Source organism: Anopheles coustani, chromosome 3 (assembly GCF_943734705.1).
Source record: "Anopheles coustani chromosome 3, idAnoCousDA_361_x.2, whole genome shotgun sequence".
Lineage (NCBI taxonomy): Eukaryota > Metazoa > Arthropoda > Insecta > Diptera > Culicidae > Anopheles > Anopheles coustani.
The window spans coordinates 51,501,928-51,523,879 of NC_071288.1; the positions used below are offsets into that span (position 1 = coordinate 51,501,928).

Consider the following 21,952-nt stretch of genomic DNA (forward strand, 5'->3'; position numbering starts at 1 on the left):
GCATCGTACGCTTTAATCCTTTTCAAACTTGGATAATATGGTCACTGCCAGTGAAGTCAACTTGCTTCACGACAAGTCTCGTCCAGACAGTGAAATCGAGACGACCATCAACAATAATCCAATTTTTTTGGTATTCTCAAACGTATTGGTCAATAAATACAATAAATGCAATGTACAAGGCGATACTTTCATATTTAAACAAGCTTCTAAGCCAACCGAAACGTAGAAATTTGTTCATTGTAAATGGACAAAAAGAACTTTTGAAAACTGATGTTGTAATTAAAAACAACTGCAATACACTATAATTCTAAGAAGCGGTATCGATTCGTTTGTTTGATTGGTCAGAATCCGACTACTAGAAAAATGATTATATTATTACTATAAGATTAAATTTATTACGATAAGGAAATATGTTTAATCAATGTTTAAATCATTGTCCCTATGCATAAGCAATTATGATTATAATTTTCCCTTATTGAATCAAAATGTGTTTGTGCTTCTTTTACTTCAAAAACAGTACACAAGAGAACAAGAGCTTAACAGAATATTTTTGACTCTGCAAACAAAACAAAAATGTGCAAAAGCACGATGCTGTATTTCTACATTTGAAAACTTAAAGTTATGACTTAAAGTCGAGTTCCAGATTGTTTATGCACATCATAACTTTTTTGTAATGAAGGAATGTTATTTTGAGTTTTTTGTATGCCATGTAGTAACGGAGAAAATACTGATAAAAATCAGTGTGATTGATAAATATTTAAATGATTGGGTGAATTTGTTGGATCCAAAAACTAACTACATCGAATGGCTTTCCACGTCTGGTGCACGACAAGTGATGAAGCGATACAACCCTTTCACCTTGATTTATAAAAATGGAAGTAGGTTGAATCAATCAATCTGCAATCCGCAATGACCTTTCGAATATGAACGATTGAGTTAATTTGAATAGCAGCAAAAAAAACCGGAAGTTTTTTACAACAGCATCGCAAAAATCCTCACGTAGGTAGTTGAGAATAAAAATAAATATGAGGAAAATTTTTAAATATCAATATTGATACAAAACAATGAAATCAACAGTAAAATCAAACGCAGCAGGAAATCGTGAAGTCAAGGTTTTATACAAAAAAGTTGCGTATTGATTTTTAAAAACATGTCTGTAAGACATTCTAGGTGATCAAATACTTTGTAGCTCGTCGGGAAGCCTTGACACGGTGCCGCTACCCACAACAACATGGGGCCCGTTTACAAAACCCATCATCCCGCATCCTTTTTTCCTTCGACAAACCTCGACCGATGTACTCAAACTTGTCAAACAAGTAGTTGCTCGGACCGGGAAGACAGCCGGCAGTTGGGAAGCGAGTAATATCCCCCAAGCTTACAGCACACAAAAGGCTGTAAATCCAAACGAAATCTACCGCCCACGACGCAATCGCTTCGTTCACCCGTTCTTCGGGTCGAGGCCAGGCCGGAGCGAAAGAAAAAAACCGACTCTTGGGGAGGATGGCGTTGGGAATGTAAAGAGAAACATAAATAAACGTCAGCGAGCAACCCCATCGTCAAGCATTCCATTCGCGAAGATGGCGAGCAGAATCTTTAAATCCACCCCCTTTTTGTTCGTCCACCTCACGCGCACCCCCCGGGGGGGCAGGGCTTAAGTGTGGGGATGACAAATTTTGCTTGCACGTAACCTTCAGCAGTGGCAAGCGACCCGCTGGTATTTTTTCGCGTCCGATCGAAGGCAGGTGTCGTAGAACGTCCGACGGTTATTTTCGGCCACTGGTAGTAGTATTGGCCGGCAAGGAGCAATAAACTGATCGTTTCTTTAGACGACGGAAGGGCAAGTAACGATAACAGAGTCAGCGCAGCTCGTTCGTGTTTTTTTCCGGGAGTCGTTTTGGCTAATGCTAACGCTGCAGCTTTTAAACTAGTATTGTGACTTACGGATCTTTAGGAGGGATTCATTGGTATGAATCTTTGACTCAAAAATTTAATTAATTATTAAATATTGATTAATGAACCTTTAAAAATTCTAATCTTAAAAAAATGTTAAATCTTTCAAAACCTTAATGGATCTTCATGAATCTTTTATGAATCTCTCACGAAGCTTCGTGATTCTTCTCATTGCCGTAGATCAATCGACTTAAACAAAAAGTGTCTCTCTTTCCATTTCTTGGATTTTACTTTTCTGTTTTATTAACATTAATGAATCTTTGGGACTCATGAAAAATCTCGAAAACGAAGCAAAGAGTCGGAACTACAATTGAAGTAACCGTTCCGATCGATCCTTCCCGAAACCAACCATTTTCAACGGTCTCGGTTGGACAAAACCTACCTTCGGCAAAAAGGGCGACCTGCGCTGGAACAAGGAAAGGTCGCGCTCGCCCTACCGTTATAGAGGCGTTATGCAATTGATGGCATAAAACGCCCCGGGAATGGAGCGCCACAAAATGCCACAATACGCCAAGCAACTGCTCCACCTAGGGCCATCGGATGGACACATTCGGGACACACGGGCACACACTATCTCGCATGATGTTGATGTGCGAACGTTCGAGCCACACCGGGATTGCCACACCGCTTTTGGCACCGTTCCGGAAGTGGGCCGGAATTATTGATGAACAGGTCGGCCGGCCAAGAGTCCGGTAGATGTTCTACAGTGTCGAGCCAAAAGTACCATTTAACTTTGGTGGCGAGTGAAGAAACAATTAGTTCCATTATAGAGGGGTGGGGTTTTAGAGTGGTGATGAGTTGCCGAAAGGTCGCTGAAAAGGCGGTTGAATAATTCCAGGTCAATGAGAAGAAACAGCCTTCTGGGAAGTTTGATTCACCATCGAACAGCGATTTTAGGAAAAGGATTTCCCCTTTGTTAGCGAGAAAAGTATTTTAACTGACTCTTATCGTAACGCTAGATCCGTTAACACCGTGATAAACGATATTGTTTGTTTGGTTTGTATTTCTGTTTCTTCCTTTTAATTTGGAAGAGGCCTCAAAACAAGATTGTGGGTGTGTTTCTTGGAAGCGTGGGAGGCAAAAAAGTGCAATCTATTTATTCCACAAATCCCACGCACAATCACCGGTGCACAACATTTCCACGAAACGATAAGAGCAAACCACCAACCCTGTTCCGGACGGGACCAACAACAACGACGACGACGACGGTGACGACAGTGGTAAGTATTTATCGATTTAATAACAATCCCGTAGCTAAAAATAAATTATGCATAAACTTCACTCTATATTTTCGGGCTCGCCGGGCCCCGTCGTTTCCGTTGCAAAAAAGCAAGACACGCCGGGGCACCTGATGATGGACCCTTAAGGAGGGGTCGGTTGCCATTTCCTTTCGGTTGCCCCCGGGATGGGCGCCTTTCGCAACGGCGAATGCTTCATACTCACGCAACGCCAGTACACTTTCTTTCGCCTCACAAGCACAAGCGTGCCCTCGCTTGGCACGCACCGAGATGAAGGAAGTTTGCCCTCGTTGTCAATGTAGTTGGGGACACGAAAATCGCACAGTCGCAAAACACCACCAAAAGAGCCAGAGAAAAACACCACCCCGCGGTAGGGATTTTTGCTACGGGAGTTCGGGCAACTGGCCGAACTGAACACTGTCAGTTGTCGAGTGAGATTGTCACAGATTTCCCATGTTGTTTTTTTGCCCAGCCAACAACAGCTTTCCACTCTCTCCGGTTCGTTCATTCATATCCGTGTTGGAAGAGTATTTTGCGGTCCTTTCCCCACATACACACACACATACTCACAGACAAACACACACACATACACGCCTAAGGCTTCTTGGATCACCATGCTGACGGATGTAGGGCGCATTTTTAATATCATTTTCGTGCCACTCGTCGCCTCGATGACTGGCAGTAGTCGATTGATTTCGACGAAGCACTTTTATTGGCCACGAGCAGTTCGATGGCAGCCGCAAAAAAGTGTCATTCTGAGGCGAAGCGGTTTACTAGATTCTCACCCGCCAAAACTGTGTCCTGCAGTCGTTTTCCCGGGGATTTTCAGATCCCTCCCCAACCACTGCCAATCGGGATTCTATAAGTTGATTCGTTTTGCGGAACCGCCGTGCAAAAGCTTACCGAACACTATTGACGCACACTTGCATACACGGCGTTTGGCACACCGGACCCAGGGGCGGAGCACTTTGTGAAGACGGTGAAAACTGTTTATTGTACAAAACTCTATACTGGAAAAACTGCACTACGAAAGCGTCACTCCCGGGAAAAAAACCGAGGAACCGGGGGAGAAAGGTCGGTCCCTGATTCGGCTCGTCTCGCTACACCTAGCTTGGCAACGTCAAATCTGCAACTGCGAGCTGTGTCAAAATTTTCACCAGCTCGCCCGTATACGCGACTGTGTCGCCGAAACAAGAGAGCGATAGAGAAAGAGAGAGTGGCGAGCGCGGGAGAATGAATATCGATTTTCCGACCACGCGATGATGCGATGGAGCCGCCTGGGAAAAGCGCACGTGTGGGAACGAGCTGGCAACACCCGCCGTGTTGGCGGTCGCGTTTTGTGTGTGGTCGCCGATAACAACACCAGTGCGCAAATGCCTCGGTGGTCGTAGGATGGATGTGCCGGTGTGGGTTCCCTTTGTACGGGACAGACACTATGAAGAGCTAGTACATGGAAGTTTGGGGAAAACGTATTTTCTTGTAAGGACGATTCAGAGCAAAATGGTTTGTAAAAAAACATTGAAACATTTTCGCAACCATACCGAAGATTAAATATTTGAACACAGTTTATAGTTCATTTTGAATTACCTCAAAAAATCATTTCAAATATTTCTGGAAAAACAGCAACATCGCTCATTTCCCATTGTGCAACGTTTAGGTGGAAAGGGTGGATTGCTGAGATGGTTTATGTGATGGAATGATGCTGCGCTCGGTGTGCACACGCGTGTGTTGCTGTGTTGGTGCGTCTAGTGAAATGTTGCTACTCCCGGAAGAGGGAAAACTCGTTTTTCTCGCGGAAGCAAAAACACGTTTGCTGGATGGATGCCGTTATCAGCTCCAGGGCACGTGCGCCGCATGGTAACGACGGGTGCAACCTGCTACTTCGTAAAGCAGCCACCACCTGTTTTCTTCCGCTTGGTACTGTGTGTTGTGCTTTTGCTTTTTTGTTGTCGATATTATCGTTATCTTTTCATGTTAATTCACGATAAGTCGTGTTCAAGCATGATTTCGATTGAATAGAAATTTTTTAAGTATGGACATAATTTCAAGTGCTATCGATATTATGTTGGTTATATTAGCGTGAAAAGATATGTAAGATATCACAGAGCTTATATAAATCAAGAGTTAAGAGTTCGAGTTCGAAAAAAAGTATTTATGAGACAAAACTTCAGCTTACTTTTCACGGACTTAAGTCCGTAAATTTACGTTTACTTCTCTGTAATTTCGTTGTTAGGTCAGTCTTCTCTGACACTTCATAGTTGTTAATCTGGTATTAAAAAAAAAAAAACAACAATGAATCCGTTATTCATTTTTCAGGAACCTATATTTAACAATTCACCACTTGAAGAAGTTGAAAACATTTTTCAAACGTAAGACCTTTTCAAAAAGGCCTCTTCAGACAATCAGCGGCGGGGAAGGTGTGTGTCTCGACTGCATTTAATTTCTAGATTTTTCAAAAACAAGAAAAGATGAAAAAACATTTTCGTGATAAATGTTGTTTCTCATGAAACTATCTTGCTGTTAAGGTATCACGTGTCCAAACCGTGCAAGATGCATTACTTGGTACAAAAGTTTTTTACAAAAGCCCTAAACAAATTTCGAAAAAACCTTTATACTCTAGCTGACAATGTTGGTTTCTTCAAAAACCAGAAAGGATGGAAATAGCTAACATTATTTGAATTAATTTGATAGTTAACGTTGAGTGAAAGTTACTTTTTGCTTTTAGTATACGACACATTGTAATACTACCGATACACCCTGTACAAGGAGCACCTGTCATCCGTGGACAAAACAAACGAATTTTCGGTACAACCAAAAACACACACATCATAACAATCTTATCATCATTTCCGACCATTCTTTCTGTTCGGTAATCTGGTTGAATCACCGTGCGTTCAATGCCACCGATCCCTATCACCCGTTCGCTGGGACTCGAAGCTCGTCGCGAGTGAACGTGTACCCATTGTGTAGAAGAAACGGAAATTCCTCTGAGGTTCCTGTGCTTGCCCGTTCGCAGTGTGTGAAGGAACAACAACGAAAATGGTATCATCACCCGCAGAACGCCTACCAGCAGACTCTTCCGACACGGACCCGGAACCGGAGAAAACGGAACCGCCGGCTACGACGGAATGCGACTCGTTGCACTCCGGCCGCCAGCTCGTCCACACGATCCTACCGATCAACGTAGACGTGATGTTCGAGCTGCTCTTTTCACGGTCCAAATTTTTGATGGAGTTCCACGAAGCGCGCAAAACGACCGACATGGTCCCGGGCGAGTGGAAGGTGAACAAGGATGGCCTAAAGGAGCGCGTCGTCACACTGACGATCGCCATTACGCAAACGATTGGGCCGAAAAATGCGCACGTCACCGAAACGCAGGTGATGCGGAAGTGCTCCCTCCCGGGGCAGCTGTACTCGATCGATGTGACCGCGGTGCAGGGAGGCATTCCGTACGCGGACAGCTTCTACGTCACACAGCACTACTGTATGTCGCGCACGGTGGACAATCATACGGTATTTTCCGTACACGCACAGGTCCACTACCGCAAATCGATCTTTGGCTTCGTGAAGGGCTTCATCGAGAAGAATACCTGGGTCGGGCTGGAAGACTTTTACACCTCGCTGCTGCGGAACCTACAGAGCGAGTACTGCATTCCGCCGGCCAAGAGTAAGGGACGCCGAACGCGCCGGAGCGGGCACACGCAGAGCAAGATGCAGATCGAGGAAACCATCATACTGGCTGATACCAAAGCAAAACAACCGAGCCGGGTACCGCATGCAGCGGTCGGCGGTGTGTCGAAGGCACCCAAACCCGGCTGCCGGTGGCTGGTTGCGATCATGCTACTCGTCCTGATCGTAGTCAACACTACGCTTTACCGAAAGCTGCTACAGATGGAAGACCTCGAACGAATGTCCCGGTTGGATAACAGTGAGGAGCTCGATTCGCTGCTGCTTGCCAAGAGTGTTCGCACTCGCAACGACTGGTTGACGATCTTTCAGCAGCAGGAATCACGCTACAGCGACGAAATGCTTGAATGGCAGAAGGTTCTATTCACCGTCACGGAGATGCTGAACAAAGCCAGCGTACTTTGCACAAAACTGTGCAAGATTCCCGATAATGTGACCACTGCCGCTGGCAGCGCAGGGTAGAACACCAGGTTCTTCTCCTTAAAATGGTTTATTGGTGTAATATAATGTTATCACCCTGTTCCTTGTTAGTATTACTTGTCTATGCATGCACTACTCTTCTTAGCCGACGTACCGATCCGCAGTGATCGGCTGCCTCAAGAAGAGATGCAGCTAATTGTGAACTTTTAACCAATGTAAAATATACCTTCATATTTACTACGAATCAAGTGTTGGTCCATATTTCCTTTACGAAAGAAAATAACGCCTTGTGCACTGATATACAGTCTGGTATCAGTGATTCAACGATCATTTATTAACACAAGCGATCAATCGCGACACAGTAGGCGTTTCTACCAGATGACGCTAAGGGGTACAGATTATTCATTCCCAGCAGGCGCTGCCGTTGTGGCGGTGGTTGGTTTTTCAAGGTCCTTTTCCTGCTTAATTTTCACTGGAAGATGGGAGGACATCGGTGCGTCTTCACTGTAGTTGCCCTGCGATCAAAGTGAAAGACAAAAAAGGTACAGTACGAAAACTATCACAACGTACTCCTGATACTTACAACAATTTGTAATTCTGCCGATTCGGTCGCGGAGTACGGCGAAATGCCCAACAGCACATCCATGACTGGCTGCGAAACGTGCCCGATCTGATGCTCCATAATTTCTCGCGCGTGCTCCAGCATCGGTTCCCGGAACTCGGGACAGTTTTTCAGCGCGTCCTGCAGCTGCGGGGCTGGGAGCTGTATCAGGATGCCGAGACTCTGTGGCGTCAGCCGTTGCGCACACTTGAGGAACCCATCCCAAACCACCTTCTGCTTCCAGACCTGCTTTAGTATGAGCCGTTGCAGTAGGTTTGTCACGAAGCCGGACAGTCGGGGGTGCAGCGTGAGCGATTGAATGACCGTACGCATAAGCAGCGTCGGGAGCGGGGTCATTTCGACCAACTGTTGCATCACACTGCCAAGCACGTCGTGCGTGTACACTTCCTTTTCGGCCAGACAGAGTGAGCACGCCTTCACGATAAACTTTAGCTCCACCTTGGTCGTCTCGATCGTGTGCAGTGCGACGAGCAGTTCTACCGGTGTCAGTGGCAACTCGGCACTACCGTACTCACCGCCGATACCAAGTAACCGGTTGAACACTTCCTTCACCACGCCAGGGTTCAATTTGATCAGCTTTGGCAGCGCGTTAAGAATTTCCTTCTTCGTCAGCCCGTTGATGACGGGAATGAGTAACCGAACATCGGAAACCTTCGTCTGGTGAAGGGTACGCACACGTTCCACAAGATCCGGCGAGGGAATGGCTGGAAAATGGAAAAAACAACACCCAATATAAAACATAATGTAACGCGTAAAACAATACCACAATATCGTTCCCTTACTTTTCTCCGTAAGTATGTAGATGATTCTTATGATGATCGTCTCCGAACCGTTCGGGCACTGTTCGATCAGCCGGAGCAGTTCCTCGCTCTCCGGACCAATCTTTCGAATCGGGCCCTCGATCGCGCGAATCACGGCACGCTTCATTTCCGAGGACGCCTTGATGTAAACCTCCGAGAAGCGGGTCAGCAGCGTCTGATCGTACACCATCACCTCGAGGAACAGGCCGAGGCACACCTTGGTCAGCTCTTCGTTCCAGGTACGCGGATGTTCCGCCCTACCATACTCGGCGGAGAAAATCGCTTCCGAGGGGTTTTCCTCCTCCAGGTAGCCCAGCCACTTCTGGGCCACCGTGAGGATCGGATCCGTCATGATACGATGGACGGCGAACACACTCATGACATACTCGATCGCTTTCTCGCGGATTGGTATGTTCTCACAGTACGCGTATCTGAGCAGAATATCCAGAAACTGGCGTTCCTTGGGTGGCCGACGGATGAGCAGATCCTTCGCTATCTGCATGCCACAGTCAGCCAGCTCTTCCAGCTCGCACATGCGGACCAGCTCGTCGATTAATTCTTGCGGAAGGTGCGGTGCTTCTAGGTAGAGCCGTTTCAATAGGGATTCCTTCTGACGGAACGTATCGCTCGGGCGTTCGATGACGCTCGTCACCAGACGCAACAGCAGCTGCGTGTACGGATACTGGGGCCCTTTGTCGTGCTTAACGTGCGTGTACCGAGCGAACCCCTGCATGAGTCCGTATTCTTCGAAAATCCACGAAAACGCCAGATCTATGCGCTTCGGCAAGTCCTCTAAGATGTGCTCCAGGATGATGTCTCGCACGGGATTCACGAACGACGACCCGAACGCTGTTATGATGCGGTTCCGTTGCATACTAACACCACCTACAAGGGCTTGACGCTCCGCTTTCAGTATCCTTACGACCGCATCGACAAGGAACGTTTCTTTCGTTGCCTTTGGAAGCGGTTTGGTGATTTCCGACAGCTTGGGCATCTTAATTCGCTGCCGCACCTTCGGTTCTCCACCGGGTCCCGTACCCCCCTTGACTCGTTCCAACGTTTCACGGAGCTTTCTTGTCGCTTCCAGCTTTTGGCGATCCTCTTCGGAAAGTGCTTCATCGTCCTCTTCCCCGTCGACACCCGTTTCCATTTGCTCGTCATCCGGCTGGTCGGTGGTGGGGGTCGAAGAACCAAGTTCACCGGAAGCATCCACCGCCGTTTGACGCTTGCTGCCTTGCTTCTCCTCGTCTTCCATACTCCGTACCTTCATCGGGGGATCCTTCGTGAAGCAGGTCGCGCCCGGACCAACCTTTACCTCGCTCATCTGAACGGCCAGAGTTTGGGCGATCTGCTGTACGTACTGCTCGACCGAGAGGACTACCGTGGGCTTGGAGTTTTGTATCGTCTGCTCCGACATTTTGTCCATGTTAGCAAGGACCAGCTGGGCGACGAGATCTACCTTTTGCAGCACATCCAACAGATACTGTTCGTTCTGCTTGTTCGAACGGAGCTTCTGTTCATTCAACTCGTCATAGTCAATTTCCATCGTCGGCGCGGCCTGCTCGCGACCCTCCAACGAACCAGATGCCGAAAGGCTGTCCTTTTCTTTCCTTGATTGCTCGTCGAGTTTCGCACGCTTTGCGGCCTGCTGCTGGGCCATCGAATTTTCGAGGGCCCGTTTCGCGCGTCGCTGCTGTTCCCGTTTATCCATCTTTGGAATGGCACGGGTGATTTCCCCATTGGAAGCGCCTAGATCGAGTAGGATCTGGGCAATGGTCGCCTGATGCTCGTAGCTGGCCGGATGCTTGAGCAGGTTGAGGAACTGCATTTTCAAGTTCTTCCGCACCGAGCTGACCTGCGAATTGGTGAGCGTCGGTGGGAGATTCGAGTGCAGATACTTCAGCGCCTCGATCACTCGCGTCATGGTCGATGGGCGCAGCTTCGCAATGATACACAGTGTGCCCGTGCAGGCAATCAAATTCACTGACGAAATATGGGACGCTCCGTGAAATTGCAGCAACAGCTCGAAGATGTTTGTCGCTTCGTCCTCCAGCTTACGCCGACGTATCAACTTCATCGTAAGCGGCACGTCTTCGAGGGAAAAGTCATTTTCCCGTTTCATGCTGTCCTCGTCGGGGTACGTTTGCAGGATCACCACACCCTCCAGGAACTTGATCGCGTTCGTCCGAATGCCATCGTTATCGTTATCGATCATATCGAGGATGGAAGCCTTCAACAGGCACATCGTGTTCCACGCCTGTTCGACCTCTTCCGGGATTTCATCCAGCGAACAAATCCACTGTATTGCCAGCCGGTAGATGGAACCACAGCCTTGGATCACCCGCTTCGTCACGTTCGGGGAACGATCACGCAGCAACGAAAACAGCTCCCCGATCACTTTCGGAAGCATGGCAATGTGTTTCTTGCACATTTCCTCTATGAACCCGGCAATGTTCTTCCGAACGTCCTGGTTTGGATCGTGCCCAAACACTAGTATATTCTCCAGAAACTCGTTCAGCAACTCGACATCGGTGTGCAATAGCAACTCCTGCACCTTTGCAATAAGCTCGCACTTTCTTGCCGGTGTTGCCGTCTGCGCTTCGTTCAACGCTTCTACAATCTGGGGGGTAGTGTTGGACAATTTGTTAGAACAAAAATAAACTTTTCACCTCATCGAATATTCCTCCTACCTTACTCCTGGCGCTAACAATTTTTTCGTCGGCAAAAAGCATAGCCGCTTCGCCGAAGCTGGAGGATCCTCGGAGCAAGTTTTCCATGATGCCGGGCAGCCGTACACGTTAGCAAAATAATTGCGATACCGTCGAATGGGTGTATTAGTTACTCGCAACAGAGCTAAACAGCTTTTGAACAGTTTTGCCCTGATTTTCGCTAGTTGCTAGTTAGCATTTCGAATGGTTGTGGTCTACGAAAATACGAGATACGGAAAGAATGCAAGCAAATGAACCTGTGAGGAAAACAACACAACTGACGTTTGCAGCTACAGCAATGACCGGCAATGGCAGCTTCGCGCTTCCAAACGTAACTGTCAAACGTACAGCATTCAGCAGCTTTGCCTCAAATCAAGCAGCTTGATTTCGCTTTGGTAAAAAAAGTCCAGTGCTTCGCCTCGACAGCTACACAAAACACCTATCCGCGAACGAGCAAAACCGAACGCTCGAGCTTGACAAAACGTGTCGCCACTGGTTCAGGGAATAGGCTTTCTACGAACGGTTGTTACATCGCGCGTGTTGTGATACCCCACAGGCCGAGCCAAAGCGGAACGGCGTAGCACAAAGTACAGCGTCTCAAGTGTTCTGTCTATTTCACACGGCTCAGTGTAGCAACAGCATTCGGTTGCAAGATCCTGCTTCATTTGTGCGCTCAACGGTGTGTTGTATTGCTTGGGAAAATGTCGGATACGAAGTCGGAAGAGCAAGCAGTGGCCGCTAATGCGAAGCCAGAAGGAGAGACCGCGGAAATTAAGTCACCGGTAAGTGCGCAGGGGTAGTCGATAGAAAGATAGGAAGAAACACGGTTATCGTATCGCATCATCTCGCCTGTTGCCATTGCCAGCACGCGGCGTTAGAAAATATCGGCCTCCGGCTGACTAAGGGTAAATAGCTGGCAACAATTGGAACATTTCGCCTCATGATGCGAGGTAATCGAGGTTTGCCTGCGCGTGAGTGTGTGTGTGTGTGCGTGTGTTTGTGTCGATTATGACGATTGCCAAACAACTCTGAAAGAACGTTGCAGCACAAGCTATTGGCGTGACTAGCCGTCTAAAAAGTATGGAAACATAAGAGTTGTTCAGAATATTGCTCACTTCTCTCCAAAAAGTGTTCTAAACAATGGTTTACATTGTGTTCGCAAAGAATCAACGCAAAGGATTACAATCATTCCAAGATTTCGGGAAAATGCCGTAGCCAATAAATGAAGCGTAGGCTTGTTCGTGGAATGAGATGTACAGTTGTTAACCCAAATGCGGCATGAGAAGCTGATTTCTCGCTAGCAAAGCTGTTGGTCACTAGAAAAAAGCATTTTTTAACAGAGGCTGCTCGACTCTTGCTGCGTTATCTTGGGTTATGTGTTTGTTTCAATGATTATATTCGATTTCAATCAATTTTCAACTTCGTCTTAAATGCAAGCTAGAATTGTGTTGGTTCAACACTGCGAAAACCTGCATTTCAACTAGTTGATACGGTAGGAGCTAATATTACACCTTATGTTAAATATGCCGTGACTATAAGCTCACATGATGAGAAATATGAAGTGTCGTTGTGAAGCGATGAAAATCGTGATGAAAACCGTAGGTGCTAAGTTGACACAGCACTGGCTTTTTGGTAAAGAATTTGTCGCATATTTACGCACTGGTTACACCTGGTGTTCTATTCGGAGATGAGTTATCTAACTGTAAGCCAACTGTAAAAAGATATTCGATTCGGATAATGAAATAGTAAACCACCCTTTTCATCTGCGTGAGGAATGAGAAGGATTGTGTTACCAATGAATACGTTGACCGCGAACTTTGCTCACTCGACGTTACCTCCATCGTGCGATAATTGAGGCGGGAAAATTTTATTTGAAGTAACGCGGCACGACACTCACTAGGCAGTGTTGATTTCGTAAATATTTGATACTAAGCACGATAGTCTCGACAAAATTTAGGAACTGCTTGGCTAATAAAATATTAAAAATTTATTTTTATACGTTAATGTGCAATGAACTAATATAAAATTCATTTGCAGACTAAGAGAACTCCAAAGCGAAAAGCGGACGCGTTCCAGAAGGAAAGCGAGGAATTGTTGAAAACACTCGGAGTAACGGTCGATATGGAGGATGGACGACGGCGAACGCGATCCAGCGCACGTGGAGGTGGTCCGGCAACGCCAACGGCGACACCGGCAACACCACCGGCAAAGCGAGCACGAGGCGGGGCTCAAACGCCCACTTCCAAACGGGGCAAGCCGACGGAAGAGGTAGTTCCGGGAGAAGAGTCCCACAACACCGACAAGGGCACACCCAAAAAGCGAACCCATGTGGAACCGAAAAAACTAGATCTGACGGATAAGAACGAAGCATCCAGTAAGGACGATAAGGACCAACCGGAAGTGGACGGCACTGAAACTTCCACGGCGGTTGCAAAGGATGCGGATAGCGAGAAAGAGGTAACCAAGGATAAAGAAGCTGAATCAGTCAAGGACGAGGCTGACTCGACAAAAGATGCCGCTGAAGTAAAACAGCAGGAGCCAGCTAAAACAGAAGATGCGCAGAAAGAAACGACAACCGTCACGGGAGAGAAGAACGATTCAGGCGTTGAGGAAATCAAGTCGGATAGCAGCAAAACACCCGACACGCCGATGGAGGTTGATGTGCAGGAGGATAAACCACCCGCAGTAGTGGCCGACGAGGCTAAACCAACTAACGACGTCAAACCGACCGATGAGGAAAAAACTGCTGTCCAGGAGTCGGAGCAACTGCCGCCTAGTGTGGACGAAACTGGAAGTTCAGCTAAAGAGGAAAATGTTGGCAAGTCAGCTGAGAGCAACGGAACGCCGGAAGTAAAAGATGTAACTTCGGAGACGGAGACAGAAGTAGTGCAAGCTACTGATGTGTTGAAGGAAAGTGCTCCTACCCAAGAAGCAGAAAAAACCCCCAGCAGTGTATCGGTGAATGACGTTGTTTCAGCGGCGCAGAATAATGCGAACGAAAAAGATAGTCCAACTGGTGAGTTATAATTTAACAACGTACGATGTAAAACATGTTTGAAACCATTCTTTTATATCTTTCTTTAGTGGAATCTAAAATTGTAACCAACGATACGGCAGCAGTAGAACCAGCAACTGCTGCACCATAAGAAATTCCCGCCAGGCCCGACGAATTTATTTTTTTGATTAATTTTAGCGTATCCTGCGATTTCTTATATTTTTCACGATTGATGAATTATTAATTTTTGAATTGAACTACCGATAATCTGTTGGGCCAAAATGAATACATCTGCGAAGAGTTAGCATTTTATGAATCGTTGTTTTTACGTCAACGAACGTAGAGCATGCGTGTTGAAATAATAATTACCCTCTTGACATTTATTTTGCTACATATACCGACTTCAAACCAATACAAATTTCATCCCGCGCATGTGATTAAGCTTCTCTTGATACGGCAATGATTCAGTAAGCTATTTTACAATATTCAATTTGATTTCACAAAACGCTAATTTTCTAGAAAATTTTTGTTTCTAAACAGTCATATTATTCAGCATCAAATAATCATAATTCTAACTGGTGTTGAATCGTACGCGCAAATTTCATTAAAAAGAACGTTTTTTGTTTAAATTCTCTACCGATGGCCATCATTTTTTTTTCTTTGACACAATTTGAAACAAGACAGGGTAGGACGTGCAGAAAGAGTTTTGACCATACTGATCGCGATCGAAAGGACATCGCGAGTTAAGGTAGAACGGTTAACCTTACGTTTTCTAGTTATTGCCATCCTAGTTTATTGTTTGTTAAGGGAAATGATCACAAAGTTCGGTACACCCGAAGCTCGAGAAGGTTGAACGTTGTGGCGACAACAGCCATGAGTGGAAGGGGATAGTAATAGTTTTGTAGAATTAATCTTCAGGCTGCTGTATTGAAGGCGGACGAAAGCTAGCACAGCAAGCAATAAAAAGGGCGCAATGAAAAACGAGCATGAGTATTGGAGGAATTTTGCGTAGTTTCTATTTTTACTTTTACTGCCTTTCTGGTTGAAACTTGTCGCAATATCCATCATCATCGATAGTAATTACCAAAAGTAATGACTCATTCGTTCAACGTCGACTGAGCAACATGCCTGTTTGTTTAGGTGGACAATTAGTTGATGGAAGCGCGACTCCACGGTACAACGCTGTACAAATCTTGTTAGAAGAGTTAATATTAAAACAATATTTACAAGAATATACCGAGGAATCACTACAGGAAAACATTAGTTACAAAGCTGTAAAAAGAGACACGAATGAATTCTGGCACATAGCGACACCACATTGCAGCAGGCAATCGAAATCAATTCATATTTTCTTAAATATGCAAACAAAAAACACACATCAACCGAACAGAAGCAAGTTGTTCGTAATCAAAACCTTCACAATCGCCTACAATACGGATGGTGCGGAAAACGTTTTTACCTGAGAACTATGTAGGTTAGTTCACTGTAATTATAATGTTTATATTGAAGAATTTGGATGAAATATAAAATGAAGTAGTGTTTTGGGAAGAAACGATCGTATAAGTCTGCGTCAGTATTAATTTTCATTGATGACGGGAAGCGAGATACATGAGAACGAATGGGTGGCAATTGTAATCACAAGTTACTTACTGTTTTTTAAATACTTTTATTATTTTATTCTATGGCGTTCTTTTTGTCATTGGGTATGTTAGTTCGCATTTTCGGTTTGTTTTGGTACATTACTAAACCGATATCATGTTGGTTGTTTACTACGTATTCAAAATGAGTTTGAATAAAACTAACTAGAGCTAACCAGCTCTAAGGTACAACATATGCACAACAACGGTGCTGGTTTATCCAAAGCTTTCAGAGAAGAGATTTTATATTGGTAATCATTGCAATTTTCTTTAAAAAATTTCGTTACCTTTCAACTGCATTCGAATATTACGTAATCATATTTAAAATGCAACGTTTTCTATGAAATATTTCATAGCGGGTTTATTTTCAAATTAACGCCTGAAGGTTGGCTGTCTTGCAATGCACTGCTTTGCATATATTTGTGAACAGTTTTTTTCAACCTAATTCATCGAATTATAGTATACAGCTCTCAACTAGAACTATAAACTAGAATTACTGTTTAATGGTGTGTTTGAAATAATATGCTTGAAAGTAAATTTTGTTTTAAATTGGTTTAACATTTGTTCTTCCTACACATTGGTTTTACCAACATAGATGCAAAAAGGGGTATAAAATGTATATTGAATGTTTTTGTCTTTCTTCACAATGAGCTCTTTAAACTGACAAGAACGATGTTTCATAGCATTTTCAGGGAGGTCCAGAAAAGGTGGCGAAAGTATCGATGTAATCACAAATAATTGGGTAGCCGATTAAATGCGGAGTGGAAGAGGTAATTTCGGTAGCTATCCGTTTCATCACCGGGGCGTAAGAAAATCCCACAAACAAACAAAATGTCATAGTTCAACAGGTACGCGAAATTGGCTGGAGTACGCAAACAACAACAGTTGTTCGCTAAACGATTGGCATGCGAAACAGGTTTGGATCGTATTGAAGAAAAGCGGTTCATCCGTCGTTCCGTCCACCCGGCCACGGCCATCCATCACTCAGGGGAGCTAAAGGGCGTTTGCATTGTGCGTCGTGTTGCGTTTTGTTTCATGACCTATGCTAAAAGTGGATCACCGTTGGTCGCGGGATCACTTATCGGAGTTTGGCGGCCAACCCACTCCACTACGTGCTAGTGCTCACGTGCAGCGCCGATGCGTAAATGGACAAATAAAAGACCGTAAAAGCTCCGCTGGAGCGCAGGTAGTTTTATGTTTTGCTTAAGAAAATAGCACGCCACAGGAAAGACAAATAAGTACTACAAATCCAAACTCCTTGCGAACTGGAACTTTCTTTTGCAGAAGACTAGTTCTTTGTCTCCGACCCGGTTAACCCAGTTCGCCTTCCTCATGTGGTTCAGTAGTGCAAAAATGTACTTCACCTCGTCCCCTGTGCACGCCCTCCTCACAAGAAATATTCGAACCTTGGGGATCGGTGGCGTCGTTCCTTTCCGCGGCTACACAATTGTGACGCAATCGTAAATAATCATCCCCGCGCAACGCGGTTTAGGTCTTCGATGTTTTGGGATTATTTACGAACCGACGCCTTGGTCGACCGATCGATGCCTGGGGCACTCGAAAATGCAGACTCTCCGGCCCAAGTAACAGGCGCACGCGCTTCTCTTGCGACACGGGAAACACGTGGGATCAACGCGCCATCCCGGCGTTATATGTGGCGTAGGTGAGCCGGGTTGATTCGCTCGCAAACCGCGATGGGAAGGATTGCATCACGATACGCTGGTCATCTGGCGATCAGTTCCTCCCTCTCCCCATCCGCAGTGCCCGGGGTGCCATGTGCGGGGCGGGTTCTTCGGCAGGGTTTCCTCCTTTCACATCGGTGAATCTTTCGCACCAGACCCCAAACGTTTGGGGATGAAATTGCAATCGGGCGGGAAACCATAGCCGTGCGTTCATTGATTGGCAAGGGACAGGATTTCAATCGAAACGAACCAAGAAACAACTACACAGAAACGAGCCAGACTGAAACGGGTAGGAAGGGAAATGAAAGGGAAAGCTTGCGCAGTCAAAGGTTAAATACGATACACCTGCCAGCGAGTGGAAGGAGCTCGCAATGGCCAGGCTGCTTTCGTCTGCCAAGAGAATTGAAGTGCACTATCACTTTCTACACGACGGATCTGGAGGGTTTATCGTTTGGGGATAAATCAAGCGTAGGATGCACTCATGGTGCGATGAGAAGCGTATCATTTAGTGAATGATTTGTTAACATTAAATAAAAATAACCATAATATTGTAGGTTTTATTTTCAGTTTTAACTGATACAAAACTATGTATATTGCAGATTTATGTAAATTTCAATTTTCGATACAACGACATTCAACAAACCACACACATTTTAAATTTGGGATTAGTCATACAGATAACATTACCAGCTTCCGTACACTTAGATAACAGAAAACAAATCGCGTCACGTTATAAACCAACTGTACCGCATTGTTCCACTGAATAACGACTCACATCTGACGAGAGGCCACAAGGCGACTGCATTTCCCGATCCTCCGGGCTTCCAATTACTGAAATTTACAGCGCGTCTTCTTACAATTATCATCCGGCTGGGTCTGAGTCGGGAAATGGGTAAGGGCGGCATTAAACGAGCCCCCGCCCCGTGTGCCACGTTGGGCCAAAGCAGGCAAGCACTCGGTCTTCGGCAGCGAAGGCAACATAATGATTAACCTAGGCGCACGACCTCCATCCACTACCGTTCGAGGCACCTTTTCGAATCAAGAAACAATTTCGCATCCCCTTACACTATGCATAACCTCTGACCATGATTACGCGAAGAAACCCGGGTGGCGCCGGCCTGCATCTTCCAAGAGTTGACCGCAGGGCGCCTCACAACCTTACAACAAAACCCAGCGTAAAGAGGCTGCCCTGGGACGGTTGCATTCGGAGCGATGCGATTCATGATTGCGGTGCTGTGTAGAAGTGAGCACAAGAAAAATGGCGTAAAAACAAAGCGACGAACAAACAGCTTAGTTAAGATTTTAAATGGTACTTTTTAGTTGTACATTGTAATTTTAGTCAATTAAAAATAAACACAAAAGCTACAAACTGCCGCAGCCAACTCCCGAGTCCGGTGAGTCGCTGGGAGCGTCAGGGTTGGTACGGTTTCGGGGTTTGATGGAACCGTAAATAAACTGACCTAATAATACGGAGCGAGAAATCGCACAGGGCATGCAACACGAACGAACCCTCGCGGTGATGGGCCTGGGATCCGAGATCATCATCATTGCGGACACATCTAAACACTCTCCGCGCGCTGCATTGCGTAACGCCGTTAATGTAGAAATGGAAGATTGAAATAACTATGAAGATGCTTAACTAATCGCAAAGTCCACGGCGCCGTTTTTTCCTATGCCTTGTCAGAGTTTTGTTTTTCTTCACCTTCTTATGCTTGAGAGTAGGAAGCCGAAACGAATCAACGATCGCAGAAGGACTGATAGTACGCGCATGGGAAGAGCATACGAGCATAACAGAAGGTATGCAAAGTGGTGGCTAGAAAAGCTTAAACGATCGTCACTGAGCTCTTCGGCGCATCGATGCGCGAATACCGACGTTGTGCAGTGTTTCGAGGGCTTGACCAAGCGGAATAGAGATGCAATCGTTTTCCCCGACGTCTCGCGGAGAGCTGGACGGATAGGCGAAAGAAGGGGTGCGGTTGTGACACCTCAGCTTGAGAATCGTTTGAATGAGTGCTACCGTCGTGATCATGACACGTGAACTGTGAATTGCCGGTTTGAGCTAGCTGAGCGATAAACAATAATATTACAGCGCAGAAAGGGAGAACGGATAAGTTAAAGCCTAGAGTATTTAATTTCACATACTCGGCAGAGCATTATCTTTAATTCTTTAGGTCTCAATGTTCTAAAGTTAACATACTGGCATGAAAATAATTTATTTTATTGAAGATTTACACAAAGTAAAATACTTCTTGGCGTAGCGTTTAGATAACATGTGTAAAGCCGATGATTTTTTAAATTATCATCTTTTTTGGTTGAACATAAATGAATGCCAAAAAATGTAAAGAATTGGCTCTGTATGAGTGATGTTGCTTCAAAACAGTATACGTGAGGCCAAGACAACGTAAATTAAAATAAAATAAAATAAAAGAAAAGAAAAAAAAGCAAATAAAAAAAAAGAAAATAAAAAAATTGAAAAGAAAAGAAAAGAAAAGAAAAGAAAAGAAAAGAAAAGAAAAGAAAGGAAAAGAAAAGAATTTAAAAGAAAATAAAATACAATAAAATAAAGAGAAGTTCATAAATGAAGCTTCTGAGTTTTTAAAGCACGAGTAAACGAAAGTTTAAGTTAATAATTTCTGAAATTTTTATTTAGGTGTGATTTGCTTACAATGTTTGTATTCTGAACGTAAATTATACAATGAACTCAAATTAAATTACCCATAAAAAATGGTAAATTAACTCCATTACGAATGGTGGTAGACGATCCTTCCCTTCGTACACGTATGTCTGAGTAGAATGTTGAAATGAAATGTTGCGAAACGGACTGCATGCTACAACGTAAACTGGTACGGCTACGTACGACCCTCAGTAATCTCCCGTATGGAACACCTTCTGACGCTAACGGTTAGCGATCTATCAACGTATGGACGAATGTATGATGTTTGCATAATATCAATGAGCAATCGATGGGGAGATCTTCCTTCCTCGCAAAGGATGCAGCCGCCCGTTCGTGCAGCGCAGGGAAAATGCATGCAGCCCATACCGTGCCGTATGATGAGGGGGTTTCGCGCTCTTTGCCACTCTAATGGCTGAAGAATGCTCGAGTCCAGTAGTATCATCTCCGGCGAACGGTGCTAGCGAACCCATCGCCCACCGCGAACGGCAAGTCCAGAAGTGTGCGTGTTGATGTAATGTTGTGAAAGTTCATCCCCGATTGATGGAACATGCTCGTTTCGTTAGCGTTTGAGACCGTCGAAGAGGGGATACGTGTATTTTTTCTTACCTTCCTGCAACCATTGGGTGCAATGCTCTTCTCCTCCGGTTCACTCCGGGCGCGAGGTGGCATTGCGGGAAGCTCTGCAAACCCTCCTGCTGCCATCAATCATACGCTCCACAGTGGATCTACAATACATCTAATGATCCGTGTCACTTAATGTGGTCAAATGTGTCTGTTTACCTACTCTCATAATTTACCGCCAGCCTGTGACGAGAGGGAAAAGGCGATCCACTTCAGTCAGGTGGAGCAAAATATACACACATACACAAACCCCCGAAAAGAACCCCCCGTGCGGTTGAAGTGTCTGCATTGGCCAACGACAACGGTCAACCCCCAAATGCTCTCGGTGATGCTTCGATCCAAGAGCCAATGCTGGTACTGCTGCTGTTGCTGATGATGATGACTCCCTGTCACCACGGTGAAAGGATATGTCGGTCAAGGTCTCGGAACCTCTCGAGCCCGGTGGATCCGATCCCGTCCACGCGAGTGAAGTACTCTTCTATTTTTCCCTAGAAACCGCTGTTTGACGACGATCCGTTATCGAATGATCCTCGCATTACCGCGAGCGAAACCGAAGGCTCGACAGGTAATTAAGCGCGGACAATTTTGGGTGAGCTTCAAGGGTTCATCCGCCGGCCATCGGTGTTCCCTGCGATTTTCGGTTGCGTAAGGTGATTGTTGCGCGTCGAATGACAACACAAAAATAGATAACGAAGAAAAAGGAACGTTGGCGCTCGAGGAATATTATGTAGCATCCCGGCACCTTCTCCCCGGCTGGAAGGTCGCGAATGATTGGCGTTAATGTCAATTAAGAGCCGTTAATTCACTACACATGGCCAATATCCATTTGAAGATGCATCGTGTTGGTCACCCAGTTTGGTTAACTTTTAGTGATTTAGTGTCGAATCACTGCGGTTTTGGCCGCAAGGGTATTCCATT

General features: G+C 45.5%; 3 protein-coding genes across 3 annotated transcripts; 2 read left to right on the top strand and 1 right to left on the bottom strand.

Moving 5' to 3' along the window:
• The first annotated feature begins 6,041 nt into the window (after positions 1–6,041).
• On the top strand, positions 6,042–7,539 carry LOC131260969 (protein Aster-B-like). Its single transcript, XM_058262834.1, has one exon. The coding sequence runs from the start codon at positions 6,228–6,230 to the stop codon at positions 7,335–7,337; it is 1,110 nt and encodes a 369-aa protein (XP_058118817.1). The 5' UTR covers positions 6,042–6,227; the 3' UTR covers positions 7,338–7,539.
• A 54-nt stretch (positions 7,540–7,593) lies between these two features.
• On the bottom strand, positions 7,594–11,632 carry LOC131260964 (symplekin). Its single transcript, XM_058262828.1, has 4 exons — positions 11,408–11,632; positions 8,700–11,337; positions 7,879–8,621; positions 7,594–7,810 (listed from the first exon to the last, which is right to left on the bottom strand). The coding sequence occupies exons 1-4, from the start codon at positions 11,492–11,494 to the stop codon at positions 7,694–7,696; spliced, it is 3,585 nt and encodes a 1,194-aa protein (XP_058118811.1). The 5' UTR covers positions 11,495–11,632; the 3' UTR covers positions 7,594–7,693.
• Positions 11,633–11,790: 158 nt separating this feature from the next.
• Positions 11,791–15,976, top strand: LOC131260968 (uncharacterized). The gene is made up of 3 exons (XM_058262833.1): positions 11,791–12,207; positions 13,463–14,441; positions 14,510–15,976. Exons 1-3 carry the CDS (start codon positions 12,127–12,129, stop codon positions 14,569–14,571), a joined length of 1,122 nt encoding a protein of 373 aa, XP_058118816.1. The 5' UTR covers positions 11,791–12,126; the 3' UTR covers positions 14,572–15,976.
• Positions 15,977–21,952: the final 5,976 nt, after the last annotated feature.

Excerpts from the sequence above, each read along its gene's own strand:
- LOC131260968 (XM_058262833.1), top strand. The coding sequence starts at position 12,127 with ATGTCGGATACGAAGTCGGAAGAGCAAGCAGTGGCCGCTAATGCGAAG. Across the intron at positions 12,208-13,462 it reads CCGCGGAAATTAAGTCACCG|ACTAAGAGAACTCCAAAGCG; the intron begins GTAAGTGCGCAG and ends ATTCATTTGCAG. Across the intron at positions 14,442-14,509 it reads CGAAAAAGATAGTCCAACTG|TGGAATCTAAAATTGTAACC; the intron begins GTGAGTTATAAT and ends ATCTTTCTTTAG.
- LOC131260964 (XM_058262828.1), bottom strand. The coding sequence starts at position 11,494 with ATGGAAAACTTGCTCCGAGGATCCTCCAGCTTCGGCGAAGCGGCTATG. Across the intron at positions 8,622-8,699 it reads CTACATACTTACGGAGAAAA|CCATTCCCTCGCCGGATCTT; the intron begins GTAAGGGAACGA and ends TCCATTTTCCAG. Across the intron at positions 7,811-7,878 it reads CGGCAGAATTACAAATTGTT|GGCAACTACAGTGAAGACGC; the intron begins GTAAGTATCAGG and ends CTTTGATCGCAG.
- LOC131260969 (XM_058262834.1), top strand. The coding sequence starts at position 6,228 with ATGGTATCATCACCCGCAGAACGCCTACCAGCAGACTCTTCCGACACG.